This window comes from Oncorhynchus clarkii, chromosome 1 (genome assembly GCF_045791955.1).
Source record: "Oncorhynchus clarkii lewisi isolate Uvic-CL-2024 chromosome 1, UVic_Ocla_1.0, whole genome shotgun sequence".
Lineage (NCBI taxonomy): Eukaryota > Metazoa > Chordata > Actinopteri > Salmoniformes > Salmonidae > Oncorhynchus > Oncorhynchus clarkii.
Genome location: NC_092147.1, coordinates 54,777,433 through 54,792,075, shown reverse-complemented (window position 1 = coordinate 54,792,075; position 14,643 = coordinate 54,777,433). Strand labels below are relative to the sequence as shown.

The 14,643-nt window shown below is 55.5% G+C and overlaps 1 protein-coding gene across 1 annotated transcript in view; it reads left to right on the top strand.

Annotated features, from left to right (window-relative positions):
- LOC139406691 (enolase-phosphatase E1-like) overlaps positions 1-13,962 on the top strand; it is a 40,319-nt gene extending 26,357 nt beyond the window's left edge. Inside the window, exons 17-21 of the mRNA XM_071149647.1 lie at positions 2,108-2,539; positions 5,232-5,663; positions 10,170-10,601; positions 13,061-13,471; positions 13,885-13,962. Of these exons, the coding sequence (XP_071005748.1) occupies positions 2,108-2,539; positions 5,232-5,663; positions 10,170-10,601; positions 13,061-13,471; positions 13,885-13,962 (1,785 nt within the window). The remainder of the gene's footprint in view (positions 1-2,107; positions 2,540-5,231; positions 5,664-10,169; positions 10,602-13,060; positions 13,472-13,884) is intronic.
- Positions 13,963-14,643: the final 681 nt, after the last annotated feature.

Here is a 14,643-nt window from a genome sequence, read left to right as displayed (position 1 = left end):
CTGACACTGCACAAGTCAGCACAAGAGAAGAGAATGTCAGCACAAGAGAAGTGAATATCAGCACAAGACAAGAGGAGATCGCGCGGAGGACACGGGTAGGTACCGGACAACGGCTCATCTCTCGGACTGAGAGGCAGGCTGACATGGCACAAGTCAGCACAAGAGAAGAGGAGATCGCGCACAGGACACTGGTAGGTAACGGACAACGGCTCACCCCTCGGACTGAGGGGCAGGCCGACACTGCACAAGTCAGCACAAGAGAAGAGAATGTCAGCACAAGAGAAGAGAATATCAGCACAAGACAAGAGGAGATCGCGCAGAGGACACAGGTAGGTAACGGAAAACGGCTCACCCCTCGGACTGAGGGGCAGGCTGACATTGCACAAGTCAGCATAAGAGAAGAGGAGATCGCGCAGAGGACACTGGTAGGTAACGGACAACGGCTCACCCCTCGGACTGAGGGGCAGGCCGACACTGCACAAGTCAGCACAAGAGAAGAGAATGTCAGCACAAGAGAAGAGAATATCAGCACAAGACAAGAGGAGATCGCGCAGAGGACACAGGTAGGTAACGGACAACGGCTCACCACTCGGACTGAGAGGCAGGCTGACATGGCACAAGTCAGCACAAGAGAAGAGGAGATCGCGCACAGGACACTGGTAGGTAACGGACAACGGCTCACCCCTCGGACAGAGGGGCAGGCCGACACTGCACCAGTCAGCACAAGAGAAGAGAATGTCAGCACAAGATAAGAGAATATCAGCACACGAGAAGAGGAGATCGCGCAGAGGACTCGGGTTGGTAACGGACAACGGCTCACCCCTCGGAGTGAGGGGCAGGCCGACACTGCACAAGTCAGCACAAGAGAAGAGAATGTCAGCACAAGAGAAGAGGAGATCGCGCAGAGGACACGGTAGGTAACGGACAACGGCTCACCCCTCGGACTGAGGGGCTGGCCGACACTGCACAAGTCAGCACAAGAGAAGAGAATGTCAGCACAAGAGAAGAGAATATCAGCACTAGACAAGAGGAGATCGCGCAGAGGACACAGGTAGGTAACAGACAACGGCTCACCCTCGGACTGAGGGGCAGGCTGACATTGCCCAAGTCAGCACAAGAGAAGAGGAGATCGCGCAGAGGACACTGGTAGGTAACGGACAACGGCTCACCCCTCGGACTGAGGTGCAGGCCGACACTGCACAAGTCAGCACAAGAGAAGAGAATGTCAGCACAAGAGAAGAGAATATCAGCAATAGACAAGAGGAGATTGCGCAGAGGACACAGGTAGGTAACGGACAACGGCTCACCCCTCAGACTGAGGAGCAGGCTGACATTGCTCAAGTCAGCACAAGAGAAGAGAAGATCGCGCAGAGGACACAAAGGCTCACCCCTCGGACTGAGGGGCAGGCTGACACTGCACAAGTCAGCACAAGAGAAGAGAATGTCAGCACAAGAGAAGTGAATATCAGCACAAGACAAGAGGAGATCGCGCGGAGGACACGGGTAGGTACCGGACAACGGCTCATCTCTCGGACTGAGAGGCAGGCTGACATGGCACAAGTCAGCACAAGAGAAGAGGAGATCGCGCACAGGACACTGGTAGGTAACGGACAACGGCTCACCCCTCGGACTGAGGGGCAGGCCGACACTGCACAAGTCAGCACAAGAGAAGAGAATGTCAGCACAAGAGAAGAGAATATCAGCACAAGAGAAGAGGAGATCGCGCAGAGGACTCGGGTTGGTAACGGACAACGGCTCACCCCTCGGACTGAGGGGCAGGCCAACACTGCACAAGTCAGCACAAGAGAAGAGAATGTCAGCACAAGAGAAGAGGAGATCGCGCAGAGGACACGGTAGGTAACGGACAACGGCTCACCCCTCGGACTGAGGGGCTGGCCGACACTGCACAAGTCAGCACAAGAGAAGAGAATATCAGCACTAGACAAGAGGAGATCGCGCAGAGGACACAGGTAGGTAACAGACAACGGCTCACCCCCGGACTGAGGGGCAGGCTGACATTGCCCAAGTCAGCACAAGAGAAGAGGAGAACGCGCAGAGGACACTGGTAGGTAACGGACAACGGCTCACCCCTCGGACTGAGGTGCAGTCCGACACTGCACAAGTCAGCACAAGAGAAGAGAATGTCAGCACAAGAGAAGAGAATATCAGCAATAGACAAGAGGAGATTGCGCAGAGGACACAGGTAGGTAACGGACAACGGCTCACCCCTCAGACTGAGGGGCAGGCTGACATTGCTCAAGTCAGCACAAGAGAAGAGGAGATCGCGCAGGGGACACAAAGGCTCACCCCTCGGACTGAGGGGCAGGCTGACACTGCACAAGTCAGCACAAGAGAAGAGAATGTCAGCACAAGAGAAGTGAATATCAGCACAAGACAAGAGGAGATCGCGCAGAGGACACGGGTAGGTACCGGACAACGGCTCATCTCTCGGACTGAGGGGAAGGCTGACACTGCACAAGTCAACACAAGAGAAGAGAATGTCAGCACAAGAGAAGAGGAGATCGCGCAGAGGACACGGGTAGGTAACAGACAATGGCTCACCCCTCGGACTGAGGGGCAGGCTGACATTGCACAAGTCAGCACAAGAGAAGAGGAGATCGCGCAGAGGACACTGGTAGGTAACGGACAACGGCTCACCCCTCGGACTGAGGGGCAGGCCGACACTGCACAAGTCAGCACAAGAGAAGAGAATGTCAGCACAAGAGAAGAAAATGTCAGCACAAGAGAAGAGGAGATCGCGCAGAGGACACGGGTAGGTAACGGACAACGACTCACCCCTCGGACTGAGGGGCAGGCCGACACTGCACAAGTCAGCACAAGAGAAGAGAATATCAGCATAAGACAAGAGGAGATCGCGCAGAGGACAAAGGTAGGTAACGGACAACGGCTCACCCCTCGGACTGAGGGGCAGGCCGACACTGCACAAGTCAGCACAAGAGAAGTAAATGTCAGCACAAGAGAAGAGGAGATCGCGCAGAGGACACGGGTAGGTGACGGACAACGGCTCACCCCTCGGACTGAGGGGCAGGCTGACATTGCACAAGTCAGCACAAGAGAAGAGGAGATCGCGCAGTGGACACTGGTAGGTAACGGAAAACGACTCACCCCTCGGACTGAGGGGCAGGCTGACATTGCACAAGTCAGCACAAGAGAAGAGGAGATCGCGCAGAGGACACTGGTAGGTAACGGACAACGACTCACCCCTCGGACTGAGAGGCAGGCTGACATGGCACAAGTCAGCACAAGAGAAGAGAATGTCAGCACAAGAGAAGAGAATATCAGCACAAGACAAGAGGAGATCGCGCAGAGGACACAGGTACGTAACGGAAAACGGCTCACCCCTCGGACTGAGGGGCAGGCTGACATTGCACAAGTCAGCACAAGAGAAGAGGAGATCGCGCAGAGGACACTGGTAGGTAACGGACAACGGCTCACACCTCGGACTGAGGGGCAGGCCGACACTGCACAAGTCAGCACAAGAGAAGAGAATGTCAGCACAAGAGAAGAGAATATCAGCACAAGACAAGAGGAGATCGCGCAGAGGACACAGGTAGGTAACGGACAACGGCTCACCACTCGGACTGAGAGGCAGGCTGACATGGCACAAGTCAGCACAAGAGAAGAGGAGATCGCACACAGGACACTGGTAGGTAACGGACAACGGCTCACCCCTCGGACAGAGGGGCAGGCCGACACTGCACCAGTCAGCACAAGAGAAGAGAATGTCAGCACAAGATAAGAGAATATCAGCACAAGAGAAGAGGAGATCGCGCAGAGGACTCGGGTTGGTAACGGACAACGGCTCACCCCTCGGACTGAGGGGCAGGCCGACACTGCACAAGTCAGCACAAGAGAAGAGAATGTCAGCACAAGAGAAGAGGAGATCGCGCAGAGGACACGGTAGGTAACGGACAACGGCTCACCCCTCGGACTGAGGGGCTGGCCGACACTGCACAAGTCAGCACAAGAGAAGAGAATGTCAGCACAAGAGAAGAGGAGATCGCGCAGAGGACACGGTAGGTAACGGACAACGGCTCACCCCTCGGACTGAGGGGCTGGCCGACACTGCACAAGTCAGCACAAGAGAAGAGAATGTCAGCACAAGAGAAGAGAATATCAGCACTAGACAAGAGGAGATCGCGCAGAGGACACAGGTAGGTAACAGACAACGGCTCACCCTCGGACTGAGGGGCAGGCTGACATTGCCCAAGTCAGCACAAGAGAAGAGGAGATCGCGCAGAGGACACTGGTAGGTAACGGACAACGGCTCACCCCTCGGACTGAGGTGCAGGCCGACACTGCACAAGTCAGCACAAGAGAAGAGAATGTCAGCACAAGAGAAGAGAATATCAGCAATAGACAAGAGGAGATTGCGCAGAGGACACAGGTAGGTAACGGACAACGGCTCACCCCTCAGACTGAGGAGCAGGCTGACATTGCTCAAGTCAGCACAAGAGAAGAGAAGATCGCGCAGAGGACACAAAGGCTCACCCCTCGGACTGAGGGGCAGGCTGACACTGCACAAGTCAGCACAAGAGAAGAGAATGTCAGCACAAGAGAAGTGAATATCAGCACAAGACAAGAGGAGATCGCGCGGAGGACACGGGTAGGTACCGGACAACGGCTCATCTCTCGGACTGAGAGGCAGGCTGACATGGCACAAGTCAGCACAAGAGAAGAGGAGATCGCGCACAGGACACTGGTAGGTAACGGACAACGGCTCACCCCTCGGACTGAGGGGCAGGCCGACACTGCACAAGTCAGCACAAGAGAAGAGAATGTCAGCACAAGAGAAGAGAATATCAGCACAAGAGAAGAGGAGATCGCGCAGAGGACTCGGGTTGGTAACGGACAACGGCTCACCCCTCGGACTGAGGGGCAGGCCAACACTGCACAAGTCAGCACAAGAGAAGAGAATGTCAGCACAAGAGAAGAGGAGATCGCGCAGAGGACACGGTAGGTAACGGACAACGGCTCACCCCTCGGACTGAGGGGCTGGCCGACACTGCACAAGTCAGCACAAGAGAAGAGAATATCAGCACTAGACAAGAGGAGATCGCGCAGAGGACACAGGTAGGTAACAGACAACGGCTCACCCCCGGACTGAGGGGCAGGCTGACATTGCCCAAGTCAGCACAAGAGAAGAGGAGAACGCGCAGAGGACACTGGTAGGTAACGGACAACGGCTCACCCCTCGGACTGAGGTGCAGTCCGACACTGCACAAGTCAGCACAAGAGAAGAGAATGTCAGCACAAGAGAAGAGAATATCAGCAATAGACAAGAGGAGATTGCGCAGAGGACACAGGTAGGTAACGGACAACGGCTCACCCCTCAGACTGAGGGGCAGGCTGACATTGCTCAAGTCAGCACAAGAGAAGAGGAGATCGCGCAGGGGACACAAAGGCTCACCCCTCGGACTGAGGGGCAGGCTGACACTGCACAAGTCAGCACAAGAGAAGAGAATGTCAGCACAAGAGAAGTGAATATCAGCACAAGACAAGAGGAGATCGCGCAGAGGACACGGGTAGGTACCGGACAACGGCTCATCTCTCGGACTGAGGGGAAGGCTGACACTGCACAAGTCAACACAAGAGAAGAGAATGTCAGCACAAGAGAAGAGGAGATCGCGCAGAGGACACGGGTAGGTAACAGACAATGGCTCACCCCTCGGACTGAGGGGCAGGCTGACATTGCACAAGTCAGCACAAGAGAAGAGGAGATCGCGCAGAGGACACTGGTAGGTAACGGACAACGGCTCACCCCTCGGACTGAGGGGCAGGCCGACACTGCACAAGTCAGCACAAGAGAAGAGAATGTCAGCACAAGAGAAGAAAATGTCAGCACAAGAGAAGAGGAGATCGCGCAGAGGACACGGGTAGGTAACGGACAACGACTCACCCCTCGGACTGAGGGGCAGGCCGACACTGCACAAGTCAGCACAAGAGAAGAGAATATCAGCATAAGACAAGAGGAGATCGCGCAGAGGACAAAGGTAGGTAACGGACAACGGCTCACCCCTCGGACTGAGGGGCAGGCCGACACTGCACAAGTCAGCACAAGAGAAGTAAATGTCAGCACAAGAGAAGAGGAGATCGCGCAGAGGACACGGGTAGGTGACGGACAACGGCTCACCCCTCGGACTGAGGGGCAGGCTGACATTGCACAAGTCAGCACAAGAGAAGAGGAGATCGCGCAGTGGACACTGGTAGGTAACGGAAAACGACTCACCCCTCGGACTGAGGGGCAGGCTGACATTGCACAAGTCAGCACAAGAGAAGAGGAGATCGCGCAGAGGACACTGGTAGGTAACGGACAACGACTCACCCCTCGGACTGAGAGGCAGGCTGACATGGCACAAGTCAGCACAAGAGAAGAGAATGTCAGCACAAGAGAAGAGAATATCAGCACAAGACAAGAGGAGATCGCGCAGAGGACACAGGTACGTAACGGAAAACGGCTCACCCCTCGGACTGAGGGGCAGGCTGACATTGCACAAGTCAGCACAAGAGAAGAGGAGATCGCGCAGAGGACACTGGTAGGTAACGGACAACGGCTCACACCTCGGACTGAGGGGCAGGCCGACACTGCACAAGTCAGCACAAGAGAAGAGAATGTCAGCACAAGAGAAGAGAATATCAGCACAAGACAAGAGGAGATCGCGCAGAGGACACAGGTAGGTAACGGACAACGGCTCACCACTCGGACTGAGAGGCAGGCTGACATGGCACAAGTCAGCACAAGAGAAGAGGAGATCGCACACAGGACACTGGTAGGTAACGGACAACGGCTCACCCCTCGGACAGAGGGGCAGGCCGACACTGCACCAGTCAGCACAAGAGAAGAGAATGTCAGCACAAGATAAGAGAATATCAGCACAAGAGAAGAGGAGATCGCGCAGAGGACTCGGGTTGGTAACGGACAACGGCTCACCCCTCGGACTGAGGGGCAGGCCGACACTGCACAAGTCAGCACAAGAGAAGAGAATGTCAGCACAAGAGAAGAGGAGATCGCGCAGAGGACACGGTAGGTAACGGACAACGGCTCACCCCTCGGACTGAGGGGCTGGCCGACACTGCACAAGTCAGCACAAGAGAAGAGAATGTCAGCACAAGAGAAGAGGAGATCGCGCAGAGGACACGGTAGGTAACGGACAACGGCTCACCCCTCGGACTGAGGGGCTGGCCGACACTGCACAAGTCAGCACAAGAGAAGAGAATGTCAGCACAAGAGAAGAGAATATCAGCACTAGACAAGAGGAGATCGCGCAGAGGACACAGGTAGGTAACAGACAACGGCTCACCCCCGGACTGAGGGGCAGGCTGACATTGCCCAAGTCAGCACAAGAGAAGAGGAGATCGCGCAGAGGACACTGGTAGGTAACGGACAACGGCTCACCCCTCGGACTGAGGTGCAGGCCGACACTGCACAAGTCAGCACAAGAGAAGAGAATGTCAGCACAAGAGAAGAGAATATCAGCAATAGACAAGAGGAGATTGCGCAGAGGACACAGGTAGGTAACGGACAACGGCTCACCCCTCAGACTGAGGGGCAGGCTGACATTGCTCAAGTCAGCACAAGAGAAGAGAAGATCGCGCAGAGGACACAAAGGCTCACCCCTCGGACTGAGGGGGAGGCTGACACTGCACAAGTCAGCACAAGAGAAGAGAATGTCAGCACAAGAGAAGTGAATATCAGCACAAGACAAGAGGAGATCACGCAGAGGACACGGGTAGGTACCGGACAACGGCTCATCTCTCGGACTGAGAGGCAGGCTGACATGGCACAAGTCAGCACAAGAGAAGAGGAGATCGCGCACAGGACACTGGTAGGTAACGGACAACGGCTCACCCCTCGGACTGAGGGGCAGGCCGACACTGCACAAGTCAGCACAAGAGAAGAGAATGTCAGCACAAGAGAAGAGAATATCAGCACAAGAGAAGAGGAGATCGCGCAGAGGACACAGGTAGGTAACAGACAACGGCTCACCCCCGGACTGAGGGGCAGGCTGACATTGCCCAAGTCAGCACAAGAGAAGAGGAGATCGCGCAGAGGACACTGGTAGGTAACGGACAACGGCTCACCCCTCGGACTGAGGTGCAGGCCGACACTGCACAAGTCAGCACAAGAGAAGAGAATGTCAGCACAAGAGAAGAGAATATCAGCAATAGACAAGAGGAGATTGCGCAGAGGACACAGGTAGGTAACGGACAACGGCTCACCCCTCAGACTGAGGGGCAGGCTGACATTGCTCAAGTCAGCACAAGAGAAGAGAAGATCGCGCAGAGGACACAAAGGCTCACCCCTCGGACTGAGGGGGAGGCTGACACTGCACAAGTCAGCACAAGAGAAGAGAATGTCAGCACAAGAGAAGTGAATATCAGCACAAGACAAGAGGAGATCACGCAGAGGACACGGGTAGGTACCGGACAACGGCTCATCTCTCGGACTGAGAGGCAGGCTGACATGGCACAAGTCAGCACAAGAGAAGAGGAGATCGCGCACAGGACACTGGTAGGTAACGGACAACGGCTCACCCCTCGGACTGAGGGGCAGGCCGACACTGCACAAGTCAGCACAAGAGAAGAGAATGTCAGCACAAGAGAAGAGAATATCAGCACAAGAGAAGAGGAGATCGCGCAGAGGACTCGGGTTGGTAACGGACAACGGCTCACCCCTCGGACTGAGGGGCAGGCCGACACTGCACAAGTCAGCACAAGAGAAGAGAATGTCAGCACAAGAGAAGAGGAGATCGCGCAGAGGACACGGTAGGTAACGGACAACGGCTCACCCCTCGGACTGAGGGGCTGGCCGACACTGCACAAGTCAGCACAAGAGAAGAGAATATCAGCACTAGACAAGAGGAGATCGCACAGAGGACACAGGTAGGTAACGGACAACGGCTCACCCCTCGGACTGAGGGGCAGGCTGACATTGCACAAATCAGCACAAGAGAATGTCAGCACAAGAGAAGAGGAGATCGCTCAGAGGACACGGGTATGTAACGGACAACGGCTCACCCCTCAGACTGAGGGGCAGGCCGACACTGCACAAGTCAGCACAAGAGAAGAGAATGTCAACACAAGAGAAGAGAATATCAGCACAAGACAAGAGGAGATCGCGCAGAGGACACAGGTAGGTAACGGAAAACGGCTCACCCCTCGGACTGAGGGGCAGGCTGACATTGCACAAGTCAGCACAAGAGAAGAGGAGATCGTGCAGAGGACACTGGTAGGTAACGGACAACGGCTCACCCCTCGGACTGAGGGGCAGGCCGACACTGCACAAGTCAGCACAAGAGAAGAGAATGTCAGCACCAGAGAAGAGAATATCAGCTCAAGACAAGAGGAGATCGCGCAGAGGACTCGGGTTGGTAACGGACAACGGCTCACCCCTCGGACTGAGGGGCAGGCCGACACTGCACAAGTCAGCACAAGAGAAGAGAATGTCAGCACAAGAGAAGAGGAGATCGCGCAGAGGACACGGTAGGTAACGGACAACGGCTCACCCCTCGGACTGAGGGGCTGGCCGACACTGCACAAGTCAGCACAAGAGAAGAGAATATCAGCACTAGACAAGAGGAGATCGCGCAGAGGACACAGGTAGGTAACAGACAACGGCTCACCCCCGGACTGAGGGGCAGGCTGACATTGCCCAAGTCAGCACAAGAGAAGAGGAGAACGCGCAGAGGACACTGGTAGGTAACGGACAACGGCTCACCCCTCGGACCGAGGTGCAGGCCGACATTGCACAAGTCAGCACAAGAGAAGAGGAAATCGCGCAGAGGACACTGGTAGGTAACGGACAACGGCTCACCCCTCAGACTGAGGGGCAGGCTGACATTGCTCAAGTCAGCACAAGAGAAGAGGAGATCGCGCAGAGGACACAAAGGCTCACCCCTCGGACTGAGGGGCAGGCTGACACTGCACAAGTCAGCACAAGAGAAGAGAATGTCAGCACAAGAGAAGTGAATATCAGCACAAGACAAGAGGAGATCGCGCAGAGGACACGGGTAGGTACCGGACAACGGCTCATCTCTCGGACTGAGGGGCAGGCTGACATTGCCCAAGTCAGCACAAGAGAAGAGGAGAACGCGCAGAGGACACTGGTAGGTAACGGACAACGGCTCACCCCTCGGACTGAGGTGCAGTCCGACACTGCACAAGTCAGCACAAGAGAAGAGAATGTCAGCACAAGAGAAGAGAATATCAGCAATAGACAAGAGGAGATTGCGCAGAGGACACAGGTAGGTAACGGACAACGGCTCACCCCTCAGACTGAGGGGCAGGCTGACATTGCTCAAGTCAGCACAAGAGAAGAGGAGATCGCGCAGGGGACACAAAGGCTCACCCCTCGGACTGAGGGGCAGGCTGACACTGCACAAGTCAGCACAAGAGAAGAGAATGTCAGCACAAGAGAAGTGAATATCAGCACAAGACAAGAGGAGATCGCGCAGAGGACACGGGTAGGTACCGGACAACGGCTCATCTCTCGGACTGAGGGGAAGGCTGACACTGCACAAGTCAACACAAGAGAAGAGAATGTCAGCACAAGAGAAGAGGAGATCGCGCAGAGGACACGGGTAGGTAACAGACAATGGCTCACCCCTCGGACTGAGGGGCAGGCTGACATTGCACAAGTCAGCACAAGAGAAGAGGAGATCGCGCAGAGGACACTGGTAGGTAACGGACAACGGCTCACCCCTCGGACTGAGGGGCAGGCCGACACTGCACAAGTCAGCACAAGAGAAGAGAATGTCAGCACAAGAGAAGAAAATGTCAGCACAAGAGAAGAGGAGATCGCGCAGAGGACACGGGTAGGTAACGGACAACGACTCACCCCTCGGACTGAGGGGCAGGCCGACACTGCACAAGTCAGCACAAGAGAAGAGAATATCAGCATAAGACAAGAGGAGATCGCGCAGAGGACAAAGGTAGGTAACGGACAACGGCTCACCCCTCGGACTGAGGGGCAGGCCGACACTGCACAAGTCAGCACAAGAGAAGTAAATGTCAGCACAAGAGAAGAGGAGATCGCGCAGAGGACACGGGTAGGTGACGGACAACGGCTCACCCCTCGGACTGAGGGGCAGGCTGACATTGCACAAGTCAGCACAAGAGAAGAGGAGATCGCGCAGTGGACACTGGTAGGTAACGGAAAACGACTCACCCCTCGGACTGAGGGGCAGGCTGACATTGCACAAGTCAGCACAAGAGAAGAGGAGATCGCGCAGAGGACACTGGTAGGTAACGGACAACGACTCACCCCTCGGACTGAGAGGCAGGCTGACATGGCACAAGTCAGCACAAGAGAAGAGAATGTCAGCACAAGAGAAGAGAATATCAGCACAAGACAAGAGGAGATCGCGCAGAGGACACAGGTACGTAACGGAAAACGGCTCACCCCTCGGACTGAGGGGCAGGCTGACATTGCACAAGTCAGCACAAGAGAAGAGGAGATCGCGCAGAGGACACTGGTAGGTAACGGACAACGGCTCACACCTCGGACTGAGGGGCAGGCCGACACTGCACAAGTCAGCACAAGAGAAGAGAATGTCAGCACAAGAGAAGAGAATATCAGCACAAGACAAGAGGAGATCGCGCAGAGGACACAGGTAGGTAACGGACAACGGCTCACCACTCGGACTGAGAGGCAGGCTGACATGGCACAAGTCAGCACAAGAGAAGAGGAGATCGCACACAGGACACTGGTAGGTAACGGACAACGGCTCACCCCTCGGACAGAGGGGCAGGCCGACACTGCACCAGTCAGCACAAGAGAAGAGAATGTCAGCACAAGATAAGAGAATATCAGCACAAGAGAAGAGGAGATCGCGCAGAGGACTCGGGTTGGTAACGGACAACGGCTCACCCCTCGGACTGAGGGGCAGGCCGACACTGCACAAGTCAGCACAAGAGAAGAGAATGTCAGCACAAGAGAAGAGGAGATCGCGCAGAGGACACGGTAGGTAACGGACAACGGCTCACCCCTCGGACTGAGGGGCTGGCCGACACTGCACAAGTCAGCACAAGAGAAGAGAATGTCAGCACAAGAGAAGAGGAGATCGCGCAGAGGACACGGTAGGTAACGGACAACGGCTCACCCCTCGGACTGAGGGGCTGGCCGACACTGCACAAGTCAGCACAAGAGAAGAGAATGTCAGCACAAGAGAAGAGAATATCAGCACTAGACAAGAGGAGATCGCGCAGAGGACACAGGTAGGTAACAGACAACGGCTCACCCCCGGACTGAGGGGCAGGCTGACATTGCCCAAGTCAGCACAAGAGAAGAGGAGATCGCGCAGAGGACACTGGTAGGTAACGGACAACGGCTCACCCCTCGGACTGAGGTGCAGGCCGACACTGCACAAGTCAGCACAAGAGAAGAGAATGTCAGCACAAGAGAAGAGAATATCAGCAATAGACAAGAGGAGATTGCGCAGAGGACACAGGTAGGTAACGGACAACGGCTCACCCCTCAGACTGAGGGGCAGGCTGACATTGCTCAAGTCAGCACAAGAGAAGAGAAGATCGCGCAGAGGACACAAAGGCTCACCCCTCGGACTGAGGGGGAGGCTGACACTGCACAAGTCAGCACAAGAGAAGAGAATGTCAGCACAAGAGAAGTGAATATCAGCACAAGACAAGAGGAGATCACGCAGAGGACACGGGTAGGTACCGGACAACGGCTCATCTCTCGGACTGAGAGGCAGGCTGACATGGCACAAGTCAGCACAAGAGAAGAGGAGATCGCGCACAGGACACTGGTAGGTAACGGACAACGGCTCACCCCTCGGACTGAGGGGCAGGCCGACACTGCACAAGTCAGCACAAGAGAAGAGAATGTCAGCACAAGAGAAGAGAATATCAGCACAAGAGAAGAGGAGATCGCGCAGAGGACACAGGTAGGTAACAGACAACGGCTCACCCCCGGACTGAGGGGCAGGCTGACATTGCCCAAGTCAGCACAAGAGAAGAGGAGATCGCGCAGAGGACACTGGTAGGTAACGGACAACGGCTCACCCCTCGGACTGAGGTGCAGGCCGACACTGCACAAGTCAGCACAAGAGAAGAGAATGTCAGCACAAGAGAAGAGAATATCAGCAATAGACAAGAGGAGATTGCGCAGAGGACACAGGTAGGTAACGGACAACGGCTCACCCCTCAGACTGAGGGGCAGGCTGACATTGCTCAAGTCAGCACAAGAGAAGAGAAGATCGCGCAGAGGACACAAAGGCTCACCCCTCAGACTGAGGGGGAGGCTGACACTGCACAAGTCAGCACAAGAGAAGAGAATGTCAGCACAAGAGAAGTGAATATCAGCACAAGACAAGAGGAGATCACGCAGAGGACACGGGTAGGTACCGGACAACGGCTCATCTCTCGGACTGAGAGGCAGGCTGACATGGCACAAGTCAGCACAAGAGAAGAGGAGATCGCGCACAGGACACTGGTAGGTAACGGACAACGGCTCACCCCTCGGACTGAGGGGCAGGCCGACACTGCACAAGTCAGCACAAGAGAAGAGAATGTCAGCACAAGAGAAGAGAATATCAGCACAAGAGAAGAGGAGATCGCGCAGAGGACTCGGGTTGGTAACGGACAACGGCTCACCCCTCGGACTGAGGGGCAGGCCGACACTGCACAAGTCAGCACAAGAGAAGAGAATGTCAGCACAAGAGAAGAGGAGATCGCGCAGAGGACACGGTAGGTAACGGACAACGGCTCACCCCTCGGACTGAGGGGCTGGCCGACACTGCACAAGTCAGCACAAGAGAAGAGAATATCAGCACTAGACAAGAGGAGATCGCACAGAGGACACAGGTAGGTAACGGACAACGGCTCACCCCTCGGACTGAGGGGCAGGCTGACATTGCACAAATCAGCACAAGAGAATGTCAGCACAAGAGAAGAGGAGATCGCTCAGAGGACACGGGTATGTAACGGACAACGGCTCACCCCTCAGACTGAGGGGCAGGCCGACACTGCACAAGTCAGCACAAGAGAAGAGAATGTCAACACAAGAGAAGAGAATATCAGCACAAGACAAGAGGAGATCGCGCAGAGGACACAGGTAGGTAACGGAAAACGGCTCACCCCTCGGACTGAGGGGCAGGCTGACATTGCACAAGTCAGCACAAGAGAAGAGGAGATCGTGCAGAGGACACTGGTAGGTAACGGACAACGGCTCACCCCTCGGACTGAGGGGCAGGCCGACACTGCACAAGTCAGCACAAGAGAAGAGAATGTCAGCACCAGAGAAGAGAATATCAGCTCAAGACAAGAGGAGATCGCGCAGAGGACTCGGGTTGGTAACGGACAACGGCTCACCCCTCGGACTGAGGGGCAGGCCGACACTGCACAAGTCAGCACAAGAGAAGAGAATGTCAGCACAAGAGAAGAGGAGATCGCGCAGAGGACACGGTAGGTAACGGACAACGGCTCACCCCTCGGACTGAGGGGCTGGCCGACACTGCACAAGTCAGCACAAGAGAAGAGAGTATCAGCACTAGACAAGAGGAGATCGCGCAGAGGACACAGGTAGGTAACAGACAACGGCTCACCCCCGGACTGAGGGGCAGGCTGACATTGCCCAAGTCAGCACAAGAGAAGAGGAGAACGCGC